The sequence below is a fragment of the Dioscorea cayenensis genome, chromosome 20 (genome assembly GCF_009730915.1).
Source record: "Dioscorea cayenensis subsp. rotundata cultivar TDr96_F1 chromosome 20, TDr96_F1_v2_PseudoChromosome.rev07_lg8_w22 25.fasta, whole genome shotgun sequence".
In the NCBI taxonomy this organism is placed as follows: domain Eukaryota; kingdom Viridiplantae; phylum Streptophyta; class Magnoliopsida; order Dioscoreales; family Dioscoreaceae; genus Dioscorea; species Dioscorea cayenensis.
This window is the reverse complement of record NC_052490.1, coordinates 31,642,996-31,665,944: the sequence shown is the minus strand read 5'-3', so window position 1 is coordinate 31,665,944 and position 22,949 is coordinate 31,642,996. Positions and strand designations below refer to the sequence as shown.

The window sequence follows — 22,949 nt, the reverse complement described above, 5'->3', positions numbered from 1 at the left end:
ACTGCCATCCAAAATACTTCATCCAATAACTGTTTGTTGCTGTACATGACCTAGGCAAACAATGTCAAAGATGGTATCACAATGATTAATTTTTCATGTAATGAGTTCTTGATGATAAAATACAACACATTTGTCAAACACTGTTCATGAACATGATTTTATTTTTTGGGCATCACCGTACGTGCTATCGGATGAGTCTGATCTCAAGAAATGATGCCAGTTACAAGATGTTCATGCGTGGGAGAATAGCATTGGTAAATAATCAGGCAACTGTGCGCCAAGGGACAGCATCATTTTGAGCACCTTTGTTGTTCACTGGCGTTGAGGTTGAGGTTGAGGTTGAGGTTGAGGCTGAGCGCGGGAACAAGAGAGTTGGTTATGTATAATCCATTGATCTGTACATCATTCGAGGTTGTGTTAGTGAGGAGGTATTACAAGTAGATGATGAATGATGAATGATGAATGAAATAACAACCAGGAATTTCTTCAAAATCACTATATCATGAGTATGAAGCTGATGCTAGATATCACACTTGCAATTAACACAATTGCATTACAAAAGGGGTAAATTTTTTTATAAGGCACCAAACTGTAATATTTTTTTTTTATTTTGGGGTTCAAACTTCAATTTGAATCAAAATTGTTATCCAGCTTCAATTTTATTTCACTAAATGGTCACCTAAAAGATTCTGACCTATATTTGCTGATGTACATGCCGAAAATTCTTTATCATCATATATATGACACACTGTTTACTTAGCTAACAATTCAATCTCAGTTGCTACCAAAGAATTTTCGATAGCACATCATCAAAAATAGGCCAAAATTTGTCAGATAATCTTTTACTGAAACAAAATTGAAATTCAGTAATCATTTTGATTCAAATTGGAGTTTGGACACGAAAATAAAAAAAAAGACAATAGTTTCACTCCCCCGCATAGAATATACATTAGAGATTCAGAATGACCACAAATAAATGTAAAAATTGCTCAGCATTTGGAAAGCATGTGCTGTAACAATCATCAAAGTGAGCATGAAAACGATTCCGAATTGAGGAAGGATTCAGAGATTCTACAACTAAACAATTAAAGGCAGTGCCTTCTAGCAAAACTTGTGATTACCGAGATACTGAAAAGCATGCGGTGTACTGACCTTTACTATAGTGTTTAAAAGTCATTGCAGCCTCCTAACATTCAGCATGATATCTTCCCAAATAATTTGAAATAAGGTGCTTCAATGCTCTCGTAGATGACATCATAAAATGAAATGCAACATAAGCCATCCAATGCAGTTTGATTGCAGCCTACAACCAGATAACAGAATAAATGAGAATCGCTTCAGATGCTCCACACACTAAAAAGTACTTGCAACAGAAAGTGTTCTCAAAAACTAGCAGTTGTGATGATGGTACCACTACAACTAGCAGTTGCAGTTTGGTTGCAGCCTAAAACCCGCACCTGTTGATAATAGCACTGATTTCAGCAGCATTCTTCCCCGAATAATTTCGTGCTCAGGTTGAACATGTGAATTCGTTTCCAATAACAAAAACAAAACATTCAAAAATCAGATTTTACCACTATAAGACCAGACTTGAAGTGATCAATAAACTGGCTACTTCAACCATGAACTAAAATCCTCATGCGGCTCAGAACCTTCCAGCCATTTTGACAGCTGTCTTTTCAAGCACTTACAGATTTTATCCTCATCCGGCTGTAAAACTTTAGTAACTAGCTCAATTTCCAGCTGATCTGAACCCATATCAAGTATCTCCAATCCAACCTCTCTACTAGATTCAAAATGGTCATCCATAGTGGAAGGCTCCTTTTTCACTGTCCTTGGGTTGTCACTATTTCCATTGCATGTTAATTGATTGCTCAATGCAGTTTCATTGGTACAAATGGTTATAACATCTACTGCCTCTTGAGAAGCAACCGGTTGACTACAAGTATTTACATCCTTTTTGATATCCAACTGATCAGGGACTTTCTTATTCGGTTGAGGTCCATGCATGGATGATGTATTTGAAAGGTTACCATTCAAACATAAATGGAAATTCTGTAATTTGAGAAAACTATACCTAGTGGACACTTCAATACCTTCAGAGCTCTCACAACAAGATGAGGAGTCTATAATTTCCACAGGATCATTATTTCCCCTGGCAGAACTGTAACTAGATAAATCAGATGAAGCATTGTACCTTTGCATCTCAAGTTTACCCGATGTCATGAGCCTGATCAAGCTGAAGCCACTAACACCATCATCTCTGGATTCAACCTTGAATATATCAGATGGCAATATAAAAAATCCTGCAACCCTGTCCCTCATCTCTTGCCACTCCATACCATCCGGTAGTTGTTCACTGGCCAATAACTCCTTGAAAAGCTCATCACCAGAACCGCATTGCTTACCCGACAATGCGAGACCTGTAGGAAGCCCCCGAGCATCGAATGAAGTATTACCAATCACCCCTTGACTCTCACTCAGCGCATAACAAAAAAGACTACAAGAATCATTCCTAAATGAACCTACAATTGTCGCAAAACCAGACTCCAATGCCCATTGATGCTCCTCCGAAGGCCCCAACTCTGATAACCTGAACATTGAAACATGGCTAGGGTGGTCAAGGAAATGATTCCACATCAACAAAGGAACCATGGTTAGCTGCTTCACATCGAAAAGCAGCAACCTTCTCTGTGTCACCAATGACACATGGAAATCACTGAATCCCGCCTTGCAAAATGAGAGAATCCGATTATCCACTGAACTCTCCAATCCAGCCTTTGCCAAAACCATTGATTTGGTACCCTTCTCCGCCCTCAAATCTACCACAACCACAGCCTTCGAACACCCAACAATCAAAATCCATGGCTGCCCACCGTACACACACCCCAACCATTCCCCCGGGTCCTCCTCATCCACCATAACCCTAACCCTCCCTCCTCTCCTTGTATTCAGATTGAACCAGCACAAATCCCCATTCTCCAGCAACACCGCGCTCTCCTCTTGAAAATGCGGGTTCCAACAAGCATGCACCACAGAGATCCCGAACCCTTGCTTCGCAACCGGCACCAAAACCGGCCTCTCAGCTCCGGACTCCAAAACCCTAATCTCGATCCTAAACCAGTTGACAGAATACAGAGTAGTGGCAATCAAAAACCCTTCAACCGCTACATCAGAATTATCCTCCGGGCAACACCAATCCAAGTCCGGTAACACGGGAACGACGGAGATGCTGGAGATCCGGTGGAAGGGGTGCTTGAAGCCATCAGTTTGGAAGAAGAGCTCACCGACCTGTGGTCTCCGGGGGTCGCGGAAGGAGACGGAGACGTAGGCAATGGAGTCGGAGTTATCACCGCAGGGGAAGAAGAGAAGGAGAGTGAAAGGGGAACTACAGCAGCGAAGGTAGGCCAGAAGGGAGGAAGGGGAGGGCGAAGGCGGCGTGGAGACGGCGAGGGATCGATCGGAGAGGAGAGGGATGGGAGAGGAGGAGGGGTTGAAGAGGACGGGAGAGAGTTGGGGAGATGGCGCTGGGATGAGCTTGGGAGCGGAGAAGATGGAACCGATGGGCCAGAGCTCCCGCCATTGCTCCGAGAAGTTCATACTCCCGCCGCGCCAGATGCCCTAGCACACACCTCCACCTTTGCCTTCAAAAAACATACCTACTAAAATTTATTATTATTATTATTAAAAAGCATCAATTACAATGATTTAATGATCTCTAAAAGTTTATTGACTCAGTTAAACATTATATAAGATGATTATAGTCTTACTATAAACACATTCAAAATATTTTATAAACTAAATCAAGTTAATAAATTTTTTTATCAACAACATTGAAAAAGCAGAAATAGAAAGTGTAAATAATGAATAAACAATATTCTATAATACACTCATTCCGTTACTTTTTACTTGTCAAATTTTGGAACTCTTTTTTATTTTTTTTTATTTATCACGTTAAAAATTTTATGCATCATTACTTTATTTATTGGAGTTTTAAATAAGAGTAGTTTTAAAAATTAATAATTTTTTTTTTATAAAATATAGATAGTTAACTCAATTCAATTAATTTTTTTTAATTCAGTATAAATTAAATAAATGCCACAGGTAAAAAATGTAACGGAGTGAGCACACAGTAGTAGTGCAACATTAATCCTTCGACCATGCAACCCTTGTTACAGTAGTTATTATTATTATTATTATTATTATTATTAGAATATATATATATATATATTGAGAGAGTTTAGTGTTTTGAGTTTAGGTCAAAGATGGAAGCAATGAAGAGATACGAAGAGCTGGGAATGGCGGAAGCGCTCAGCCGCTCCTACGATTACCCCTCGGCGTGCCAGGAGCTCGCGCTCATCCTTCGCTACGCCTACGCCCAGCTCCCCAAGACCCTCCAATCCCTCCTCCTCCGTGATACTCTCGCCGCTTTCCGCCTCCTCCCCGTGTATGCTCCTTCTCTTCTTCGCTTGTTTTTTCAATTTTTTTAGGGTTTTTGATCTTTGAGCTTCGATTTGGCTACCAATTGATGCAGGATGCAAACGAGTCTTGGGCTGTCAGCTGCTAATCTCCTCCTTCAAGCAGCGGAAGCCGTGTTGCCTAAGCAGAAGAAAGCACTCGCTGTTGCTGAATTTAAGCGTGCTGTGGTGGCTCACAAGAGGCGCTGCAGAGTTCATCAACATGGAGGTATTAGATTTTGATTCAATTCTTCATGCCATTGTTAGATACCTTCAATGATTGTCCGTTTGTTCTTGCTTAGCTTGTTGTTGTGGTGAATGGTTGTTCTCAAATGTTAAGAAAATTTTGATTTTTATTTGATATTGGCTGTGGTTTCTTTGGAACAAGTGATTTTAGGATTCATTCTCCGGTCCATCAGCGTCCTTATGTACTAATTTAATGATTTAATAAAAACTTTATAGAATATTATCCACTAATACTCCCAGATAAGACCTTTGTTTATTTATTAATTTTATTTTTTTTTAATGATTTCGTAGATATATATATATATATATATATATGTACTTAACAATTTAAACCATGTTTCTCTTGTTGCTCATGATCCAGTTCTATGATATTGAAAGCAGAGGCATTCTATTAAGTCTTAACAAGATGATATTGCATAATGGTATTAAGCTTCTGGATTTTGCTTTTATTGTTAGTATTTCGAGCTCTTCCTATGAAGTAGATAAATCAAATGTCTTTGTGACACCCCTTGTCTGATATATAAGGTCGCTCTTTCTGTGTTAAGTTTTTACATGAATGCTGAGGAAGAAAGTCAATTTTCAATGAACTTTCAAATTTTCTGATTTCAATGAGATGCTGAAATGCTTCTGTACATTTACAGATTCAATCCAGCTGCCTCAAGACATTCTTATCCACATCTTCAAATTTTTGGACATGCGTTCTTTAGTTACCTCAAGTTCAGTTTGCTGGTAATCTCCATGGACCATTATTTGTTTTATCCTAATAAAGTGTGTTCTTTTGTTTATGTTAATTACTTCTTCTATCTTATCAAAGAAGGGCATGGAATGCAGCTGCAAATGATAATGCCTTGTGGCATTTGCAATATTCTCTCTTTTTTGGTTCCTATGGTATCTTTGGCAAAACCAGTGAGCAAAATCAAAGTATCAAAGATGAATGTCTACAAGCAAATCTTAATTGGAAAAAAGAATTTTGTAAAAAATATACAGGTAATATTATCTAAATTGTAAGGTATATCTCATGAGAAACACTGCCATTTTCTTGATTAAACCATTAAGAACTTGTGCAAAAAAAATTATGGGCAGTGCCTATTTCATATCCTGCTTTATTAATTCTTGCTCTTATGGTTTAATTTGAAATGATACGTCTTTTGTTTTTTTAATAAATTTCTTGTTTTTGTTCCTTATTCATGTTCTGAATCATCAAATTTTATGACCATTTTACAGGCAATTCATCCTGGAGATTTAAATCAAATAGAGCGTTCTGCAGGCATTGCAAGTCAATAATCTGGCTGAGCAACATCACTTGTGACAGACCTCACCATTGTGCTACACTTGAAATTAAGCAATTTATAATAAAGCCTATGGCACCTTACAAGGTATGGTGGTTTTTCAATTTTGCATAGCTGGTGTGTGTTCCAAGCATATTTTCAAATTATTCCATCTTCTGCTTTCATTGTGTTATAATGGCACTGCTACTTGGCTATTAATATCAGCATGTTTTGTGATCATGAGGTAGTTTTGAATATGTGGAAACATTATGTTCCTTTGAAGAACGAAAACAGCTTTATATTCTTTTATAAAAACAAAAAAAAAACCTTTGCATTTGCGTTTTACTTTAAATTCTATTTTAAACTTTGTGAGTTAAGACTGGTTTGAAATCATCATATCTCTGTCCAGAACTTTCCAGGCAATGGAAGTCCAGTGACACTTCACTTTGACATGCTTTGAATGTTATCCCTGGGACCAGTTGCAAAACATGGTTCAGGATCATAGAGATGTTGGATATTATCAACTTTCCCTCTCATTTTTTTTTTTGTTTTGTACTCAAATTTGATTAACTCATGTGCCTTTTACTAGCCTTCTGGTTGATTTTTTCTTATCTTTAAAATTGTTGATGATAATTGTTTTATACAGACCGAACATTGTTTAGTATTTGTTTCCTTCATTTATTTCAGATTATGCACATATTTACTGTTGCTTAAATAGACTGTGTTTGTCATTTCAGACCGACAAGTTCTCTGTTCTTCAGATTGTGGAGTATCTGTTAGGTGAAACCATATTGGCATCTTCATCCTCTGACAGTGACAGTGATTCCGAAGCATCCACACTAGTGACACTACCCAGGTTATGGGCCTACACTAAACTTACAAGCAGTGATGACCTCCCTTAAACTTTTTAATGACATCGCTGGCGGGATGTACCAAAATGAATGCAAACAAGATTTCTGTTGTTCCATGCAAAAAGCAGCAGTGACCTCCCTTCAACTTTCTGATGACATTGCTGGTGATATGTACCAAAATGAATGCAAACAAAGATTTTTGTTGTTCTTGTGTGGCCTTTCCCCCAGAAAATCCCATTATAGGACTGCATCCTTTCATCTTTAACAGTTGGATACAGATATATGCAGCTGTGTTTGTGATAATAGCTTCAGTGGCTATTTTTTTATTATTTATTTTAAAAAAAAATTTCTGATAGTGTTTGATTGGATAATAAGAGTATAATGTTAAGTGAGCTAGAGGATTTTTTTTTCTGAACTGGTTAAATTTTGATTTCATTAAAATTAGTAAAAATTAAATATTTTTGAACTAAAAAATTATTTTTAAAAATATGATAAACATTTATTGATAATTATTAAAAATATTCATTTAAATAAATAATCACTTTTTACAAAAATAAATTTATAAGTTATTATAATTTGTTCAGTTGGAAACAATGAAACATGGTCTAGGTTCATAGCTTCCCGCCAAGCTCCAAAGATCAAATATTGGTTCAAACACGACGATAATTCACTGATTCGAATCTCTGAACTCTGAACTCAGAATCACTCCGTATAAAAAAAAATCATCCATACTGAGAGTGAGAGACCAACAAACACACTTCATGTAAGGATGGGAAGAAGACTCAATACAAAAATGCAGGCGAATTGCTTAATGCTTCTTATCTTTCAGCTGTGCCTTTGGAATCTTAGTTACAACCTTAGCGTGAAACACAGCATAATGCTTCTTAAACTCTGCAGAAGCCTTCTCTGCGAAGGAGTCGACCTTGTCCTCATACTTCTCATAAAGAACGGGCACCGTGTGCAATGTAACAAATGCTGCATTTCGCAAAAGAAGATGAAATCATGAGATCGATGAACATCATGGCCGAAATAAAAAGGCAGCGTAAAGCAAAAGAATAGTGCGAATGTGTTACCGATATACAACAATGTCAAGAAATTACAGCAGCTGCCTATGACCGATAGAACCCACAATCCAGCAATCACCTGAGAGAAATCAAGATATTAGCATGATACAACAAGCATGAATTCCTTGACAGAAGTTTACAAGCATTTCAACATACAGCAAGGAACTTCTTGAGATCTCGGCCGGATGCAACGTCTCTCAGTGCAGCAAAGGCCCGGATGAGCTCATACCTCAATGAGAGAGCGATGTTCACAACTAAATCTTCAGGAATTTTCACCTCGGGGATGTGAGGTGGATCCCTGAAGGCACAGAACAACAAGCATCGAATTAATGGCATGGAAATCTGATTCTATAGAAAGTGAGCAATGAAGAGGGTAAATGAGCTCACTTGTTAATGAATGTGGTTGCATTGGACCAGAGGAAAAGGATGGCCAAAGAAAGTATGAGACAGTTACAAAGCAGAGTGAGAAAATGGTATTTCATCAGTTCAAAGAACACCCAGATAGCTGTGGCCCCCGCGAGAACTCCGCCGGAGATCTTCTTGTTCCTCCATAGGAAGATGTCAGCAGCTGCAAGCATGCCATTGGTAATATCATAAAATCAATTCATCAATAAATAGCAAATTTAATATCTCTGACTTCTTAAAATCCAAAATGACATCTTGAACAAGTCCAAAAGATCCAATGTCATATAATCAAAACAATTACTTCCCAATCAATGACCAGTGAAAATTGCATCTTGGAAGCAAACAGATGAGAGTGTTCCTGTCGCAAAATGCCAACTTTTGTTTTAATTAAGGAAAGTGATTTTCATCAAGACTGACCTCACTATCAAAAAACAAACAAATTTATGTCTTTCTCATAACACAAGAGGAATCAAAAAAACGTATTGCAATAATAACTAGCGGAGAAAAACAACTCCTCCTAATCAAACTCATATATACATTATTAATAAAAAAGACACTCTTGACTAAAGACTCTACCTTTTATTTCAATTTCCAGGAGAGACTTCCATGCTCCCCAATCGCATCAGATGAAATCAATCAGTCACCTAACTAGTTACTATCAAACCAACAAACAAAGTTCACATCTTTTTCAACAATTAGGCCTACATGAGAACAAAAGTCTAAGAATCAAAAGATCAAATGAGTCAAGAGATCCACAAATAGTCCACAAATATTAATAATTTGAAAAAGAAACAAACGGGACAAATGAACTGTAAGCAAGAAGAACAAAGTCTAAGAGACGATCCATACGTTTGCCGCCACCGAGAACCTTGTGAACAGGCTTCTCACGGCCAAAGAGGCGGTAGATCTTATTCTTAATGGACGAAGCCGCCGACAAGCCAGACCTCTCATCGTCGGAATCGGAGGACGAAGAGTCACCATGGAGCTTTTCCTTGATCTTCTCCATTAGAGACTCCTCCTTGTGCTCCGCCATCGCTGGCTTATACTACTCCGCAGGCACAATGGAACGCGCGTAGAAGCTTTTTTTCCTTTTTTTTCCTCTATCGGCGAGATGGGATGAGCATTATGCACACGCAAGACAGGTTCTTTTTCTTATTCCCCCCTTAAAATATTTATATTTTGTTTTCAAGGATGGCGAAAAGAAAATTGGAGTTTTGGGAGGGGGTAAAACGTAATAAGAACTTTCAAAAGATCTGAACCGTTGGTTTGGTGATGGGAGAAATTGACGGCCGTCAAGTTGGACTAGACGGAGACTTGGGTGTGAATCGTGTGATCGCTGAGCTTCGGGGACGTCGTCAAGTCGTCGTTGGTTTTTGGACGGCGTGAGAAGCATTGGCCGGAGTGGACTGCCACGTGGAGGAATATGAGAGTCTCAGAGTTGTGCTAGGTGTTAAGTTTGTCACAGCGAACAGGGGAGCAAACTAATGCAATGACGCCACGTGTTCACCTAGTGAATTTTATTTTATGTCAACCGTTTTCTTACCAAATATGAACAAACTATCTAAATATGTGGACAAATATGAAATTAATCTCTTAGGCTGTGTTTGGTTGGCAACATGAAAAATAGTTGAAAATTTTTTTTTTCCATAAAATATTTTTCCAGGAAAAATTTTACATGGAAAATGAAAAAATAGTTGGCAGTATTTTCTAGCTAGAAAATCAAAAATTTTCTATAGAAAATTCAGATTTTGTTGTTTGATTGCTCTTATTTTTCACGGAAAATGGAAATATTTTTCATTGAAAAAACCTCATTTGTTGTTTGATTGCATCAATTTCCCCCTGGAAAAGTCATATTTTTTATGAAAATTTTAAAAAAATTATTAAAATTATAAACAGCGCTGTGTGGAATTGAATCTTACCATCAATCAAATCATTGCAGGATCTGTTAACTGATCTGGATAAATTTATTTAAAATATTATCAAGTTATATAATTTATCTTTTTTAAAAAAAATTAAAAACTAAAGGAGAAACTTTTCTTTTAAAATTTTTAAAAAAAAGTTATTTTAAAATTATAAACCGTGCTATGTGGAATTGAATCTTACCATCAAAACGCCATGGGATCTGTTCACTGATCTGGATAAATTTATTTAAAATATTATCACGTTATATAATTTATTTTTTTAAAAAAAAATAAAAGAAAAGGAAAAACTTTTCTTTTCAATTTTTAAAAGAAAAATTATTTTAAATATTTTAATCCCACGTTATTTTTTCACATAATCCCTTATTTTTTCTCTGGAAAACTTTTCCCAGGGTGGAGGCAGGAAAAATTTTTCACTGAGAGAAAATAGGGTCACGTGATAGAGTTTGTGGAAAAAAATCTCACCAAAAATTTTGGCAAACAAACAACCTATGTAGCTGAAAAATGACCCGTAGAAAATTTTTTCATGAAAAAAAAAAAAACAATCAAACACAGCCTTAATACATATTTATAATCACCCTGTGCAACCTGAGGGTTGAATCTGTTTTTTAAATAAAATATGAATATCACGGGTATTGGACAACAATAGATCAAGAGAACATTAGTAATTTATGGAAAATTATAAATTTATAATATAAAAATTATAAAAAAATATTTTTATTTAGTTGAAAGACTAAAATAACATTTTTTTTTATTGAAAGATTAAATAAATGTTTATCTTTGAGAATCCAAGATATCTCCTTTCAATATTAAAAAAAACATTTAAAAAAATTATTTATTTTGTGCACGCCATCTATTTAATTACAAATTAAATAAATATATACCATCACATGAATTATATTGTCCAAATGCCACCAACCAACCAACCAACCAGTTAAAATAAATTTATCTGTACACCCAATAGAGGGTAGATTGAATGGAAATTTTTTTCACATATAATAATATAATAAAAACATGTGTTTCATTAGACTGTTGTTTTTTAAAATATTTAACTCAAATCCAATCCATCCAAACAAAACATCAAGAATCACAATCATAAATTAGAACCCCATACCATGTTTTCAACAGTTCAGCTACAATCTATATATTTCTCGAAATTGTCCACCCATGTGACCATTGTTTTTTTTATTATTTATCAAAACAAAAATGAGTTCATTATTTTAATTAAAATCCTAGTTTTTTCCATATGTTGTTGTCCCTCATTGTCCCCGGTCCGCATCGTTAAATTTCTTATTACATTTGTGTTCATCTGTTAAGACTTTAATTAACATTTTCTGGGATAATATACATTTTTTTTAAAGAAAGATAAACTACATGTACTAAAAAGAGAAGAAAAAGATTACAAAACATCCGTTAAATGTTGAAAAAAATAATAATAAGAGACAACAGGAAAACAAAAGATGAAGCAAGACAAATCCCACTATCTGAATAAAAAAAGATGAATAAAGCTAGCATTCCATTCGATTTGGGTCTACTTTATTAGTCGTACTATCACCATTGTCGAGGATTCAAGTAAATCCAAGCTACACCGAACGCTAAAAATTAGATCCTCTTGCTTTTTTCTTCTTCCTATGAAAAATATGAAAATTGATTCAAATAACTCCAAGTTGTGCCAAACTCTGGGTCTGGGACAATTAATGAAAGATATAAAAATTGTCGTTGTTATTATGAATTAAAAAAAAAATCCCATGTCAATACACTTCGACTATTGATGATTTCAATTCTTATATGTAAATAGATACATATATATGATTTTCACATTCTAGGTGGTAAAAATACATCCTTTTATAAAGATAAAACAATGTTCAATGTGTTTAAAATTATAATGCAATCAATATTTAATATATATATATAATGTTATTTAAAAATACTTACATACAGTACTCAAATTATAATGACCACGAACACATTAAGGGTCAATTGGTATTAAATCTCTTGCGTAGGATATTCATTTCAGAGAAAAATCGTAATTGAATCTCATGTTCTATACGAGGTAAAGACACATGGGTCGGTATTGAATTTTGCTTCTCACATGTACGTCTATGAGATTCTGATACTTGTTGTTTTTTTCAAAAAAATAAATAAATAAATAAATAAACACAAACACAAGGACGAATAATAATCAATAGTGTTCAAAAGATGAATGTGGCCAAATGAAATGTGACAAAATCATGTGTCCGTATATACATAAATTTGAAATTAATAACTCAATACTTGCTCCGTGAAAATATCTCAACATGTTCAGACTATGTTTTCATCTTCCATAAATTAAAATTATTATTATTATTTTTTACAAAATACAAACACTTCACACACAAAAACTACCTAATGGCTGGGTAAAACACAAACATCTTCCATATTTACACAAGAGACGCAATATTTTATCACTTTCTATTCTACTACAAAAATAAATAAATATATATATATATATATATGTAAATAACCAAAAAGCAAAACAAAAGAAAACCATAACTGCAGCAAAAAAAACTTGTCCTTTGATTTGCATAAAATCAGAACAACAACAACAACATCAAACACCACCACCACCACCACCAAATACCCAAACAAAATGCAAAGCAAAACAACATGATTTTCTAAACCAAAACAAGTATACAAAAACAACTACCACAATCACAACCCCACCCACATAACAAATAATAATCAGTTAGTATAATTCTTCACAGTGGCATGAGGCTCCGCCGCCTTGGCCGCCGGCGAGGGCTCAACTCCGGGAGCAGGTGGCACCGGCCGGCCAAGCAACTCCGAGGGAAGATCAGGAATCCCTTTAAGATAAAAGGTATAAAACAACTTAAAAGGGAATATAATTTGCTGCAACTTCACTTGGCCATAAACTCCTTCAAAAATGCCAGACCCACCAGTGACAGCCAAGTATGTGTCCTCATAAGTAAGATAAGGCCCTTGCACTGAAATATGACCATAATCCCCAAAATAAAAGCTATATATAGCTTCATACCGGTCTCCATTGCGCTCTTTCACATGCTGAATCAAAATACAAAGTCCTGCAGTGATTCCCAGTCTTTTTTCCAGGTTTCCCGAGTAGAGCTGTGTTTGTGTTAATGTCAAATTAAGTTATCAAGTTTATATATATATATATATATATATGTAAATAAAAAGAGAGTAAAGATAAATAGTAAACCTTGTTGGTAAAGGGAACAAGATCACCAAGACAGTTAACTTGTTGTTGACTTAGACGGAGATAAGCTGGGCTGGCACGGTCTCTCTCGTTGATTTCGTACACACATAGTTCTTGAACTTTTCCAGAATCTAAATAAAGAAGTTGTTTAGATTTTCATTCTATCAATTGCATAAAAAGAAAGAAAGAAAGACATACCTTGTCTGTTGGAGGAGTCATGTTTGGGTTTGAAGGAGAAGATGGAGGAAGAGATGGTCCTGTGAGAAGGGATGGAGGTGGTGGTGATGTGTTTGAGTGGTTTGGAGAGGATAGGGGAGGTGGATTGGGGACGGAGAGATCCAAGGGATTTGGGTGATTTGGAGAGCTTGGAGAAGAGGATTGAGGAGGGTCGTCTCAGAGATGGGGTTGCAGTTGCTGCTGCTGCTGCCATTGATTAATGGAAAGAATAATGAGGTTGATGGTGATGATGAGCAAGAGGAGGTTGGTTGGTGACTTAGTGGTGGTGAGATGATGGGTGGAATGGGCATCAATTTATTGGCAAGAGTTCCATCATGTGTGACATGTGCTGTTTGGATTGGAAAAAGTATGTGTTTTGTGGTGGGGACCCGCACAAGTGTGGTGTGCGTGTATGCGGAGTTTCATTACCTAATTTTCAATTGTGTTCTATATATTAAACATCATAAATAATAATTATATATATATGTTAGTAAATTTATTTTGATAACTCGGCTCAGCCTGCATGCATGTTTTTTTTAATGTATATAAAAAAAAAAATCATTTGAATGTGATGAAAGTGATATTCCCATAGAATGATTGAGGGTTAATATTAATCTCAATATTTTTAATGTTTATTTTATAAAAAAAATGAAGAAAATTCTAAAAACTGAGGAAGAAAGAGGAGATATAATTATATAAAATTTTACTTTTTTTTTTTCTCCAATAAAAAAAAATATCAAAAATCCCTTGAAGTTTGCTTATCTCTCGGAGATCTCTCATTTTCAATAAAACCCCCCATCAAGTCCATATGTCAGTAACGGAGATGACTGTACAGTTAAGTGGCCGTGGAAATGACCTCTTTGCCTTTGTTCAACTTCCATCTTCTCCTTCTTCTTTTGCCGACGACTTTCTTCAAGAGATGTTGCCAACCGGAGTTTTCTTCGCACTCTTGGTTTTCGACTGAAATTCCCACAAACTCGTGAGCCTTCCGACAAGCCAAAAAGCATCTTCTTCAACTTCCATTCTTTTTTCGCCAACGACTTTCTTCGAGAAACTTGCCAACTGAAGTTTTCTTCGCACTCTCGACTTTCGACCAAAGTTCCAACAAACTCGTGAGCCTTTCTGCAAGTCAAAAACAAAAGCGAAAAGCTAAGGAGAAGTCGCTCGAGTTTCTACATATTATTATTGTGTGCTTTTCATGTATATTTTTTTTGGACTCCTATGTAGACTCCGGCTTTCGACGGTGTGTAGAGGGTTTCAAGCTTTCCTGTGTATTATTCCTGGGTTTTGGGTTTTTTTTTTTTGTGTAATGTACGTTTCTTCATGTGTAAAATATCCTCTTTTCTGTGTAAAATCTGACTTTCGCCTGTGTTTAGAGCGATAATGGGTTTCAGGTTTTCTCTTTCTCCAACGGTTCAAGATTGGAGATAGCATGCTGGCGTTCAGGCCTGAGGAGGTCTGAGGACGTCGCGGTTGTTATGGGTGTCCCCTGCGTGGGAGACATTGTCTCTTTCATGACCACCATCGTCGTGTTCTTCGTGACCACCATCTTCTTGTCAAACATTTTCTTCGCCAACACCTCCCAGAACAATAGAAAGAATGAAGCAAATAAGAAAAACAACGACAAGGAGGAGAAGAAAGGAGGAAAAGATGGGCATTTCTACTATTATAGAGAAAATCGAGTAACAGATGTCACGGCAAGTATTCAAAAAGAAGTTGTGTAAAAAAGAGGGACTATATGGGAATTCCAAATGTCAGAGGGACTACAAAAAAAAAAAAAAATTTGTAAGGATTTATAAATAATTTCCCCTAAATTTAATTCAAAATCAAGAAAATTCTAAAATTAAAAAAGTACCATTTCATTCTCCACTTCATTTATTTCTTGATAAATAAACACGTAAAGTGAGTCAATTTAGTTTTTTTCATATGAATATTTAATAAAGTATGTACTATGACTTGACATGGCTTGTTTGTAAATTTGATTACTTTAGTTAATCTAATTTAAAGTAGATCTCCCAACAAACAACCTAGTATTACTTAACTCATATTTTGTTTATAGTATAAAATTTTAATAAATTTGATAATTGAATTTAAATATATATTAATATTAATAATATCGTTAAGTTGAAATTTGATAAAATATACTTCAACTAATATTAAAAAAATAAAAATAAATAAATATTTAACTTTATATATATATATATATAAGCAAATTTTCATTAGTTGGAATGGAAGTCCTTTCTAGGGCACCTTGTCAAAGAATGAACTCATGGGAGGGTTCAGATTTGGACTTGACTAAACTTGTTTTATTTTTATTTTTATTTTTTTTGTGGAGAATGGGATTATTTTCAAGCATAGCAAATGATATCACAGCACTTTTGTTAATGGTACTCTGTCATTGATTTCATGGTTTCCCATTTGTAATAAAATCTATATGAATTATAATATGATAAGAAAAAGAAAGACAATTTACAAGGAAAGGATGGAGGGCCTTATTTAGTTATTTTTATTTTTATTTTTCAATCTATATACATATAGCAAAAATTTTACAACCACCGGCTAGCCTAGCATTAGTCACCTATAATGGATGGGGTAAAGATATTGTTTCAGTAGTGTACTATCACAGACCTATTGTAGAAGTATTGTTTTTATAGCATTGCTTATAATTATTTTAAGTCTAGATATTAATTATGGTACTGTTTTAAAATGGGTTCAGTGGGTCTCTAGTAAGAGATGTTGACATGTTGTATTTTTTTTCTTTAGAGTTACATGATAAAAAATTTATTAGCTCAATTTGATCATGGATCAAAACTTCTAGATTTGCACGTAATATGACTTTTATCGTTCTATGTCATATTATTTAACTAAATTAATAAATTTTATTTAGTTTATTTTCTAGTGTATTTTTTTGTCCTTTAGTATAATTGTGTCTTTTTAATGATAAAAATATTTGTTTATTTTGAAGATATGAATCAATATAACGGTATTTTGAGATAACTGATATTTTATTCATCTCCGAAAACAGAGGTCGATGATTTGAATCCATATTGTATCCATATTTCTTAAAAAATGTCTGTCAACTGTCAAGTATACTTTAATAATTTCTTTAATAAATCACCTATTTTAAAAAATAATTAAATTTAATTTAAATAGATCGAAATCAAAGCTAATCGTTAATTGACTTGGGTTAGACACACTTGAAACGTGGGTCGGTGCGTGTGTCAAGGTCTGCTCTTTCGAAGAATGCCCACATTCGGGAAAAGAAAAACAAAAGAAAAAAGAAAAAAGAAAGAAAAAAAGAAGGAAAAAAGCGAGCTTTTCATGGGCGGCTTCGTCCTCTTCTTCTTTGGTCCCCAACGCTCGCCGTGCGTTTCTCGGCGGCCACCTTTACTGGTTCTAGAATTCCATCGCTATCGTTGAGAACCAATGCACGCGAGCATTGCGTTGCTTTCACAGTGAGTGCAAAGATTTCAATTTGAAAATTAATTTTCTTATCTCAACGTGCGTGTAATTGGCTGCTGCGTGGTAGGGTCATTCGGTCGAACACTTGGCAGGCGCTCAAGGAATCTCTCGCTGACGCCATTGTTAACCACTGCTGCTCATTCAGGCAACTTCAGCAGCTTCGTTGCCGAGTGATCCTTCTTGGCTTGGGGTGTAATTTGTATGTATCTAGCCTTATCATCAGTAAAAGCTGTGGTTTTGGAGATGCGGAGAGTGCACGGTTGGTGTTTGATGGTTTGCGCCAGAGACCCACGAAGGCTCTTGTTTGGAATTCTATGATCAGAGGGTATTTGAAAAATGGATTGCCTGGATTGGCTTTGGATGTGTACGAGGAGATGGAGTTGGTTTCTGAATGTGAGCCGGATAAGCAGACGTTTCATCTCGCTATCAATGCTTGCAATGAGCTTTCAGAGTTTGAGCTCGGATGCCGAGTTGGTGACCGTGCGAGGAGAAGAGGGTTTGACTCGGATCTTCTCATTGCTACAGAGCTGGTTGGATTGTACTGCAAAATGGGTGATTTTGAAACTGCACGTAGAGTGTTCGACAGAATGTCTGTTAGAGATGTGGTGTTGTGGAATGCTATGATTTCAGGGTATTCACAAGGTGGGCATCTCTGTGAAGTTATGGATTTGTTCAGGAGCATGAGATTCATGCACAGGATTCCGCCAACTGAGGCAACTTTAGTGAATGTGATGTCCGGATGCGCAAATTCAGGTTCTGTAAAAACTGGAGAGGTTATGATTGCTCATTCAATCAAAAGTGGTTTCGAAGACAATTTGTTCGTCTTCAATTCGCTGATAGCAATGTACATTGACTGTGATTGTTTGATTATCGCAGAACAACAGTTTGAAAGACTAGTGTTTAAGGATGCCGTTTTATGGAGTATAATGATTGGTGGATTAGTTCGAGATGATCGCTCAAACGATGCTCTCCAACTCTTTCATCAGATGATCTTGAGCACAAAAATTGCACCCACTAAACCGATTTTGCTTAATGTGCTTCTTGCTTGTGCAAACTTGGGTAATTGGCAAGAAGGCCAGTGGATTGAAGAGACATACTTAACATGCGAGAACAGGAGTGGATTTGAACTAGATGCATCACTTATTACCATGCTTATCTATATGCATGCAAAATGCGGGAAACTAGAGATATCACTGAAGCTCCTTCATGAAAATGTGCTGGTCAGAAGGGATGTTATTGCATGGAATTCAATGCTAAAAGCTTGCACAGAACTCGGACAGATTGAAAAGGTTTTGGATCTCACTCTCCAAATGCAGAGGAAAGGGATCAATCTTGACAAAGTTACATTCATAACATTGCTTTCTGCCATCTCAGTGGTTCCACTTCCAAGAAAAGGAGTAGAAACTCATGCACAAATAATTAAGAGAGCTTTCGAGTCCGAAATACGAATTTCCAATTCCCTCATTGACATGTATGCGAAATGTGGCAGCCTTGGTGATTCTCAAAAGGTGTTTTACTGCATTCATGAGAAAGATGTGGTTTCATGGAGTTCACTGATAAAGGCATATGCATGGAATGGTAATGCAAAAGAAGCACTAAATGTTTTCCATTTTATGATAGAGTCTGGAACAAGAGCAAATAACCTCACATTTCTTGCCATTTTATCTGCATGTGGTCATGCTGGTTTTGTCAAAGAGGGGAAAGAGTTGTTCAAGTCCATGAAAGAAGAGTTTAACTTGGAGCCAGGAATTGAACATTTCACATGCATTGTGGACAACTTCTGCAGAGCTGGACAGTTGAATGATGCCTTTAATTTGTTACACAATGAAATGAATGGTATGGGAATGAATGGTGCTTTGTGGGGGACTTTGCTGAATGCTTGCAGAGTGCATGGTGATGTGGTGATCGGGGAAGCAGCAGCAAAGCATTTGTTCTGCTTGGAACCTGGAAATGCAGCAAATTATGTGATGCTTGCTGATGTTTATGCTGCAGCAGGGAGAAGAGAGGATGCCAACAATGTTATGAGGATGTTGAGAGAGAGAGGTTTGGAAAGGAGACCAGGTTGCAGTTGGTTTGAAGTTGTTCAGAGAACATAAGAGAAATTTTGTGATACTATTTATCTTACAGTTTAACAATTGTTGATATAACCTTGCTGGATCAAATACAAGAGTCTTAATATTTGCAAAGAAATTTATTCATGAGTTAACTACACTCAATATGATTGATGGATTTTGTTTCAATAAATTATGGTTGATCGACTTTAATTAAATATATGTATATAATTGATGGAGGATTGACACATTAAAAAACTCTTATTAGGTGTGGAATAGGTTTTGAATTTCTATTCAAACTGGTTTAAAATTATTTCATGTTTATTTTTTATTTTTTTTAAATATATGAAAGTTGGATATTAAAATTTTTTAGATATATTTAAAACTTTGGTGTGAAAAAATTATTGTACAAGTCAAAACTAAAAACAGTCAGTAATTTTTTTGAAAAATCTTTTTCTTTGTATTTTTATTACTTGTTGCTCTACAAATTATTATTTATTTATTTAAAAAAATAAATAAATCATAATTGCATTGAAAACACAGTGAAAAGCACATGCTACAGAGAAAAACAAACAGAGGGGGGAGAATTCAACATGACAGAAACAAAAAAATAACAACAGGGAGTGGTTCGTTGCTCTACAATTTGCATGTGAATGTTACACATAATTTAGATCATTTTTTGAAACTAATATTTGCATATGTATAATTTTTTTAAAAAAATAAAAGTTATGTATATATATATTGACGGTCAATTTAAATAAAAAAAGATGAAATAACTAAAAGGAAAAAAAAGAGTAAAAAAATATAAGGAAGAAGGAAAAAAATAAGAAAAAGCAATAACAAAGAGACAAAAAAAAGAGTAACAGAATTTCCTCATCTGTTTATAAATTCCTGAACAACAAGACATCAGTTCTTTTTCCTGGCATGGCTGGCATAAGCTCTAGAAACTCAACGTGGCCCTTCGAGTGAAATTCTTTAATTGGCTTATTCTTCATGGGAAGGTGCTGACCTATGATTACTTACATAATTTGAATTTGATTCCGGCTTCTAATTGTGTTTTTTTGGTCTGAAAAATGAAAATATTGAGCACCTCTTTCAGGGTTGTCCCAAAATTATGTCTGTTTGGAGTCAATTGAATATAACCTTGGATTCAGACATCATTTATCATGGAAGCATTGCTAAGTGTAATTGGCTATGGACCACTAGCTCCATGGTGACCAACTTTAATGCATCTATTATTGCTGTGACCTTTTGGTTGATTTGGAAGGCCATATGCCAAATTATTTTCAGGAACAAGACCTTAGATTTAAACCAGATTCCCAATAGATAAATCAATGACAAAATAGAGAAGTTTTTAACTAATATTGACTTCTTTATTTGATATAAATTGATTTTACTCACTGATGCCTCTTGGACCTCTCCTGAGGAACCTAGAGGTATTGGTTTCGTGATTATCAATGCTGAAAAAAAACTTTGTTTTTCAGGGTGCTGTCAAGTCAGGACCGAATCAAGCTTGGAAGAAGAATTTAATGCTATTGAATGGGCTATTGAGACCATTTCATGAAGATCAATGGACATTGGATGTATCTTGAATGACTGCTACCAGGAACTGGACTATTGGAGACTCAAGGAGTAGGCGAGGGTGATCCATCAATCTCGGCAATTTATTGATGATCCGATCTTGGAAACAATTCCTCGTGAGTGGAATACTGTTACTGATAGACTGGTCAACATGGGTAGAAGATCAATTGAGCTATCACTGTTCCATCAGGGCAAAGATCTACCAAGGTGGCTTATGAGAGCTTGTTCCAGTGTGGGGTTTGGTTTTAGTTTTGTTGTTTTTCTTCTGTTAGTTTAGACTGTTATTGCCCAGAATGGCTTGTTCGTTTCTAAGCTGCGGAGCAGCTCATTTTAAAAAATTATAAAAAAAAGAAAAGAAAACCAACAAGCAGAGAAACATTGTCAACTATTGAATAGCCCAATGATATGACATCAAAATTTAAAAGGGAGGTCATGGGTTCAAATTTCTCATCCGGTACTGTTTATATACTGCTCACCCGGAATTTTTATATTATTATTATACTATTATATATACTGTACACCCCGTCTCCAGTATTGTTCCTGTTTATATTTATAAAAAAAGACGATTATCTTCTATTATTAAAAAAAATAGAGAAATATAAATAATTAAGCTGTTTTTTCTTCTTTTTTTTTTTCTTTTAAAGAAGTGATTCATTCAATTTTATTAAAAAATAAAAAAATAAAAAAATAAAGAAGCAGAAGGAGAAGAAAGGAATTTTTGAAAAGTTTTGAAAAGCCCACTGTCTTTCAAAATACCCGTTTCCCACCAGCATTTATCGTTGCCATTCTTAATAAACATATGCACATAATTTCAAAGTTAACTACAGTTTGTTAATAAATGTGTGTTTATCTGCTTTATAATAAAAATTATATTAAAAAAAAAACTTCAAAGTTAACAATACATATACCTCCAACCTTCAACCATCAATATTTATGAATTCTCCAAAGTTCTAAAAATACATACATGTGGAGTGTATAATACTATAAATTACACCCTCTCCAAATCCCAAGAGAAATTTATTAAAAAAAAAAAAAATCAGCATAAAAAAAACCCAAGCAAGTCCAAGAAGTTGACCTTGACCACACCAAGTTGAGTTCCCAAATTAAATACCCATCTTAAATGCCACCCAACTCCCAATTAAACCGTCCATTTAGTTTCCAACCAAGTTGACTCCGTAACAGGTCCCACCCATTCAAATTACTAAATAAATAAAAATTAATTAAATCTTCAAACAAAACCCAAACCCTTTTCCTCCTTTTCTCCCTCTCCGTCCCTTCTCTCCCATAACTATATAACCTCTCTTCCTTTAAATGCTCTCACTACCCACATCTCCTCAAATTAAGCAATTAATTTTTTAAAAAATAAATAATAATAAATTAAAAATTTAAAATGGTTGAAAACCCCCTTGTTCTAACCTTCTTCCCAAGATGTCCAGCTCTACCTTCCTCTTTCGCAATCTCGGCAATCTCGGCCTCGGCTACGCGATCGCCATCGCTCTCTGCTTCCTCGTCCTCCTCTCCACTCTCCTCCTCGCCTCCTACGTCTGCTGCCGCTCCCGCCCTCCTGTTCTCCCCCGCCACGCCCCCTCCCTCCCCAGCATCATCTTCGTCACCGACGACGACGATGACGATGGCCCCCCAGACCGATCTCCAAGCCCCTCCCGCGGTCTTGATCCGGCGATCATCAATTCATACCCTAAATTCGCTTTCTCCGATGAGAAAGGTGGAGAGGCGGCGTGCGCTATTTGTTTGGGGGAGTATAAGGTTGGGGAGGCGCTGAGGATGATGCCGGAGTGCCGGCATTACTTCCATGTTCCTTGCCTTGATGCTTGGCTTAGGTTAAACGCTTCTTGCCCTGTTTGCCGATCATCTCCGATGCCGACGCCGATCCCTACACCGCTATCGGAGCTCGTGCCGCTCTCTCAGTTCCCCGCCGGACGCCGCCAGAGCTGATTCTGAGTTATGGATCATATCTCACTGTAAATTATTAGTTTGGTTTCTTTGTTACTTATCTTTTTTTTTTATTTAGTTTTTGGGTAAATATAAGGTTATATACTGTAGATATGGCATGATTCATGATGAATTTTCTTTGCTTTTAAGATTGATCATCGTTTGTTTTTTTTTTAATTGATTTTTTTTTTTAATCGGGGTTAATCGGTTTGAGGTTTTGTGTGTTTTGAGGTATTATTATTATTATTATTATTATTATTATTAT

General features: G+C 35.7%; 6 protein-coding genes across 9 annotated transcripts; 3 read left to right on the top strand and 3 right to left on the bottom strand.

Annotated features, from left to right (window-relative positions):
- Positions 1 to 3: 3 nt before the first annotated feature.
- Positions 4 to 3,637, bottom strand: LOC120251675. Of its 4 annotated transcripts, XM_039260286.1 has the most exons (4): positions 1,575 to 3,637; positions 1,412 to 1,457; positions 1,153 to 1,303; positions 4 to 395 (listed from the first exon to the last, which is right to left on the bottom strand). In XM_039260286.1, the coding sequence occupies exon 1, from the start codon at positions 3,598 to 3,600 to the stop codon at positions 1,612 to 1,614; it is 1,989 nt and encodes a 662-aa protein (XP_039116220.1). In that variant the 5' UTR covers positions 3,601 to 3,637; the 3' UTR covers positions 4 to 395; positions 1,153 to 1,303; positions 1,412 to 1,457; positions 1,575 to 1,611. The 4 variants fall into 4 exon arrangements, with proteins under 4 accessions (XP_039116220.1, XP_039116217.1, XP_039116216.1 ...); XM_039260283.1 differs by having other exon boundaries at positions 1,412 to 3,637; XM_039260282.1 differs by lacking the exon at positions 1,412 to 1,457 and having other exon boundaries at positions 1,458 to 3,637.
- A 623-nt stretch (positions 3,638 to 4,260) lies between these two features.
- On the top strand, positions 4,261 to 7,177 carry LOC120251136 (F-box protein At5g52880). The gene is made up of 6 exons (XM_039259677.1): positions 4,261 to 4,447; positions 4,535 to 4,686; positions 5,345 to 5,432; positions 5,521 to 5,690; positions 5,928 to 6,079; positions 6,709 to 7,177. The coding sequence occupies exons 1-6, from the start codon at positions 4,266 to 4,268 to the stop codon at positions 6,871 to 6,873; spliced, it is 909 nt and encodes a 302-aa protein (XP_039115611.1). The 5' UTR covers positions 4,261 to 4,265; the 3' UTR covers positions 6,874 to 7,177.
- A 323-nt stretch (positions 7,178 to 7,500) lies between these two features.
- Positions 7,501 to 9,414, bottom strand: LOC120251146 (reticulon-like protein B2). Its single transcript, XM_039259684.1, has 5 exons — positions 9,141 to 9,414; positions 8,274 to 8,454; positions 8,043 to 8,184; positions 7,896 to 7,965; positions 7,501 to 7,797 (listed from the first exon to the last, which is right to left on the bottom strand). Exons 1-5 carry the CDS (start codon positions 9,322 to 9,324, stop codon positions 7,631 to 7,633), a joined length of 744 nt encoding a protein of 247 aa, XP_039115618.1. The 5' UTR covers positions 9,325 to 9,414; the 3' UTR covers positions 7,501 to 7,630.
- Positions 9,415 to 12,743: 3,329 nt separating this feature from the next.
- On the bottom strand, positions 12,744 to 13,944 carry LOC120251131 (allene oxide cyclase, chloroplastic-like). The gene is made up of 3 exons (XM_039259672.1): positions 13,623 to 13,944; positions 13,428 to 13,555; positions 12,744 to 13,333 (listed from the first exon to the last, which is right to left on the bottom strand). Exons 1-3 carry the CDS (start codon positions 13,852 to 13,854, stop codon positions 12,932 to 12,934), a joined length of 762 nt encoding a protein of 253 aa, XP_039115606.1. The 5' UTR covers positions 13,855 to 13,944; the 3' UTR covers positions 12,744 to 12,931.
- A 2,922-nt stretch (positions 13,945 to 16,866) lies between these two features.
- On the top strand, positions 16,867 to 19,283 carry LOC120251072 (pentatricopeptide repeat-containing protein At3g16610-like). Its single transcript, XM_039259614.1, has 2 exons — positions 16,867 to 17,095; positions 17,170 to 19,283. The coding sequence occupies exons 1-2, from the start codon at positions 17,067 to 17,069 to the stop codon at positions 19,196 to 19,198; spliced, it is 2,058 nt and encodes a 685-aa protein (XP_039115548.1). The 5' UTR covers positions 16,867 to 17,066; the 3' UTR covers positions 19,199 to 19,283.
- A 2,835-nt stretch (positions 19,284 to 22,118) lies between these two features.
- Positions 22,119 to 22,762, top strand: LOC120251074 (RING-H2 finger protein ATL67-like). Its single transcript, XM_039259615.1, has one exon. The coding sequence runs from the start codon at positions 22,163 to 22,165 to the stop codon at positions 22,685 to 22,687; it is 525 nt and encodes a 174-aa protein (XP_039115549.1). The 5' UTR covers positions 22,119 to 22,162; the 3' UTR covers positions 22,688 to 22,762.
- Positions 22,763 to 22,949: the final 187 nt, after the last annotated feature.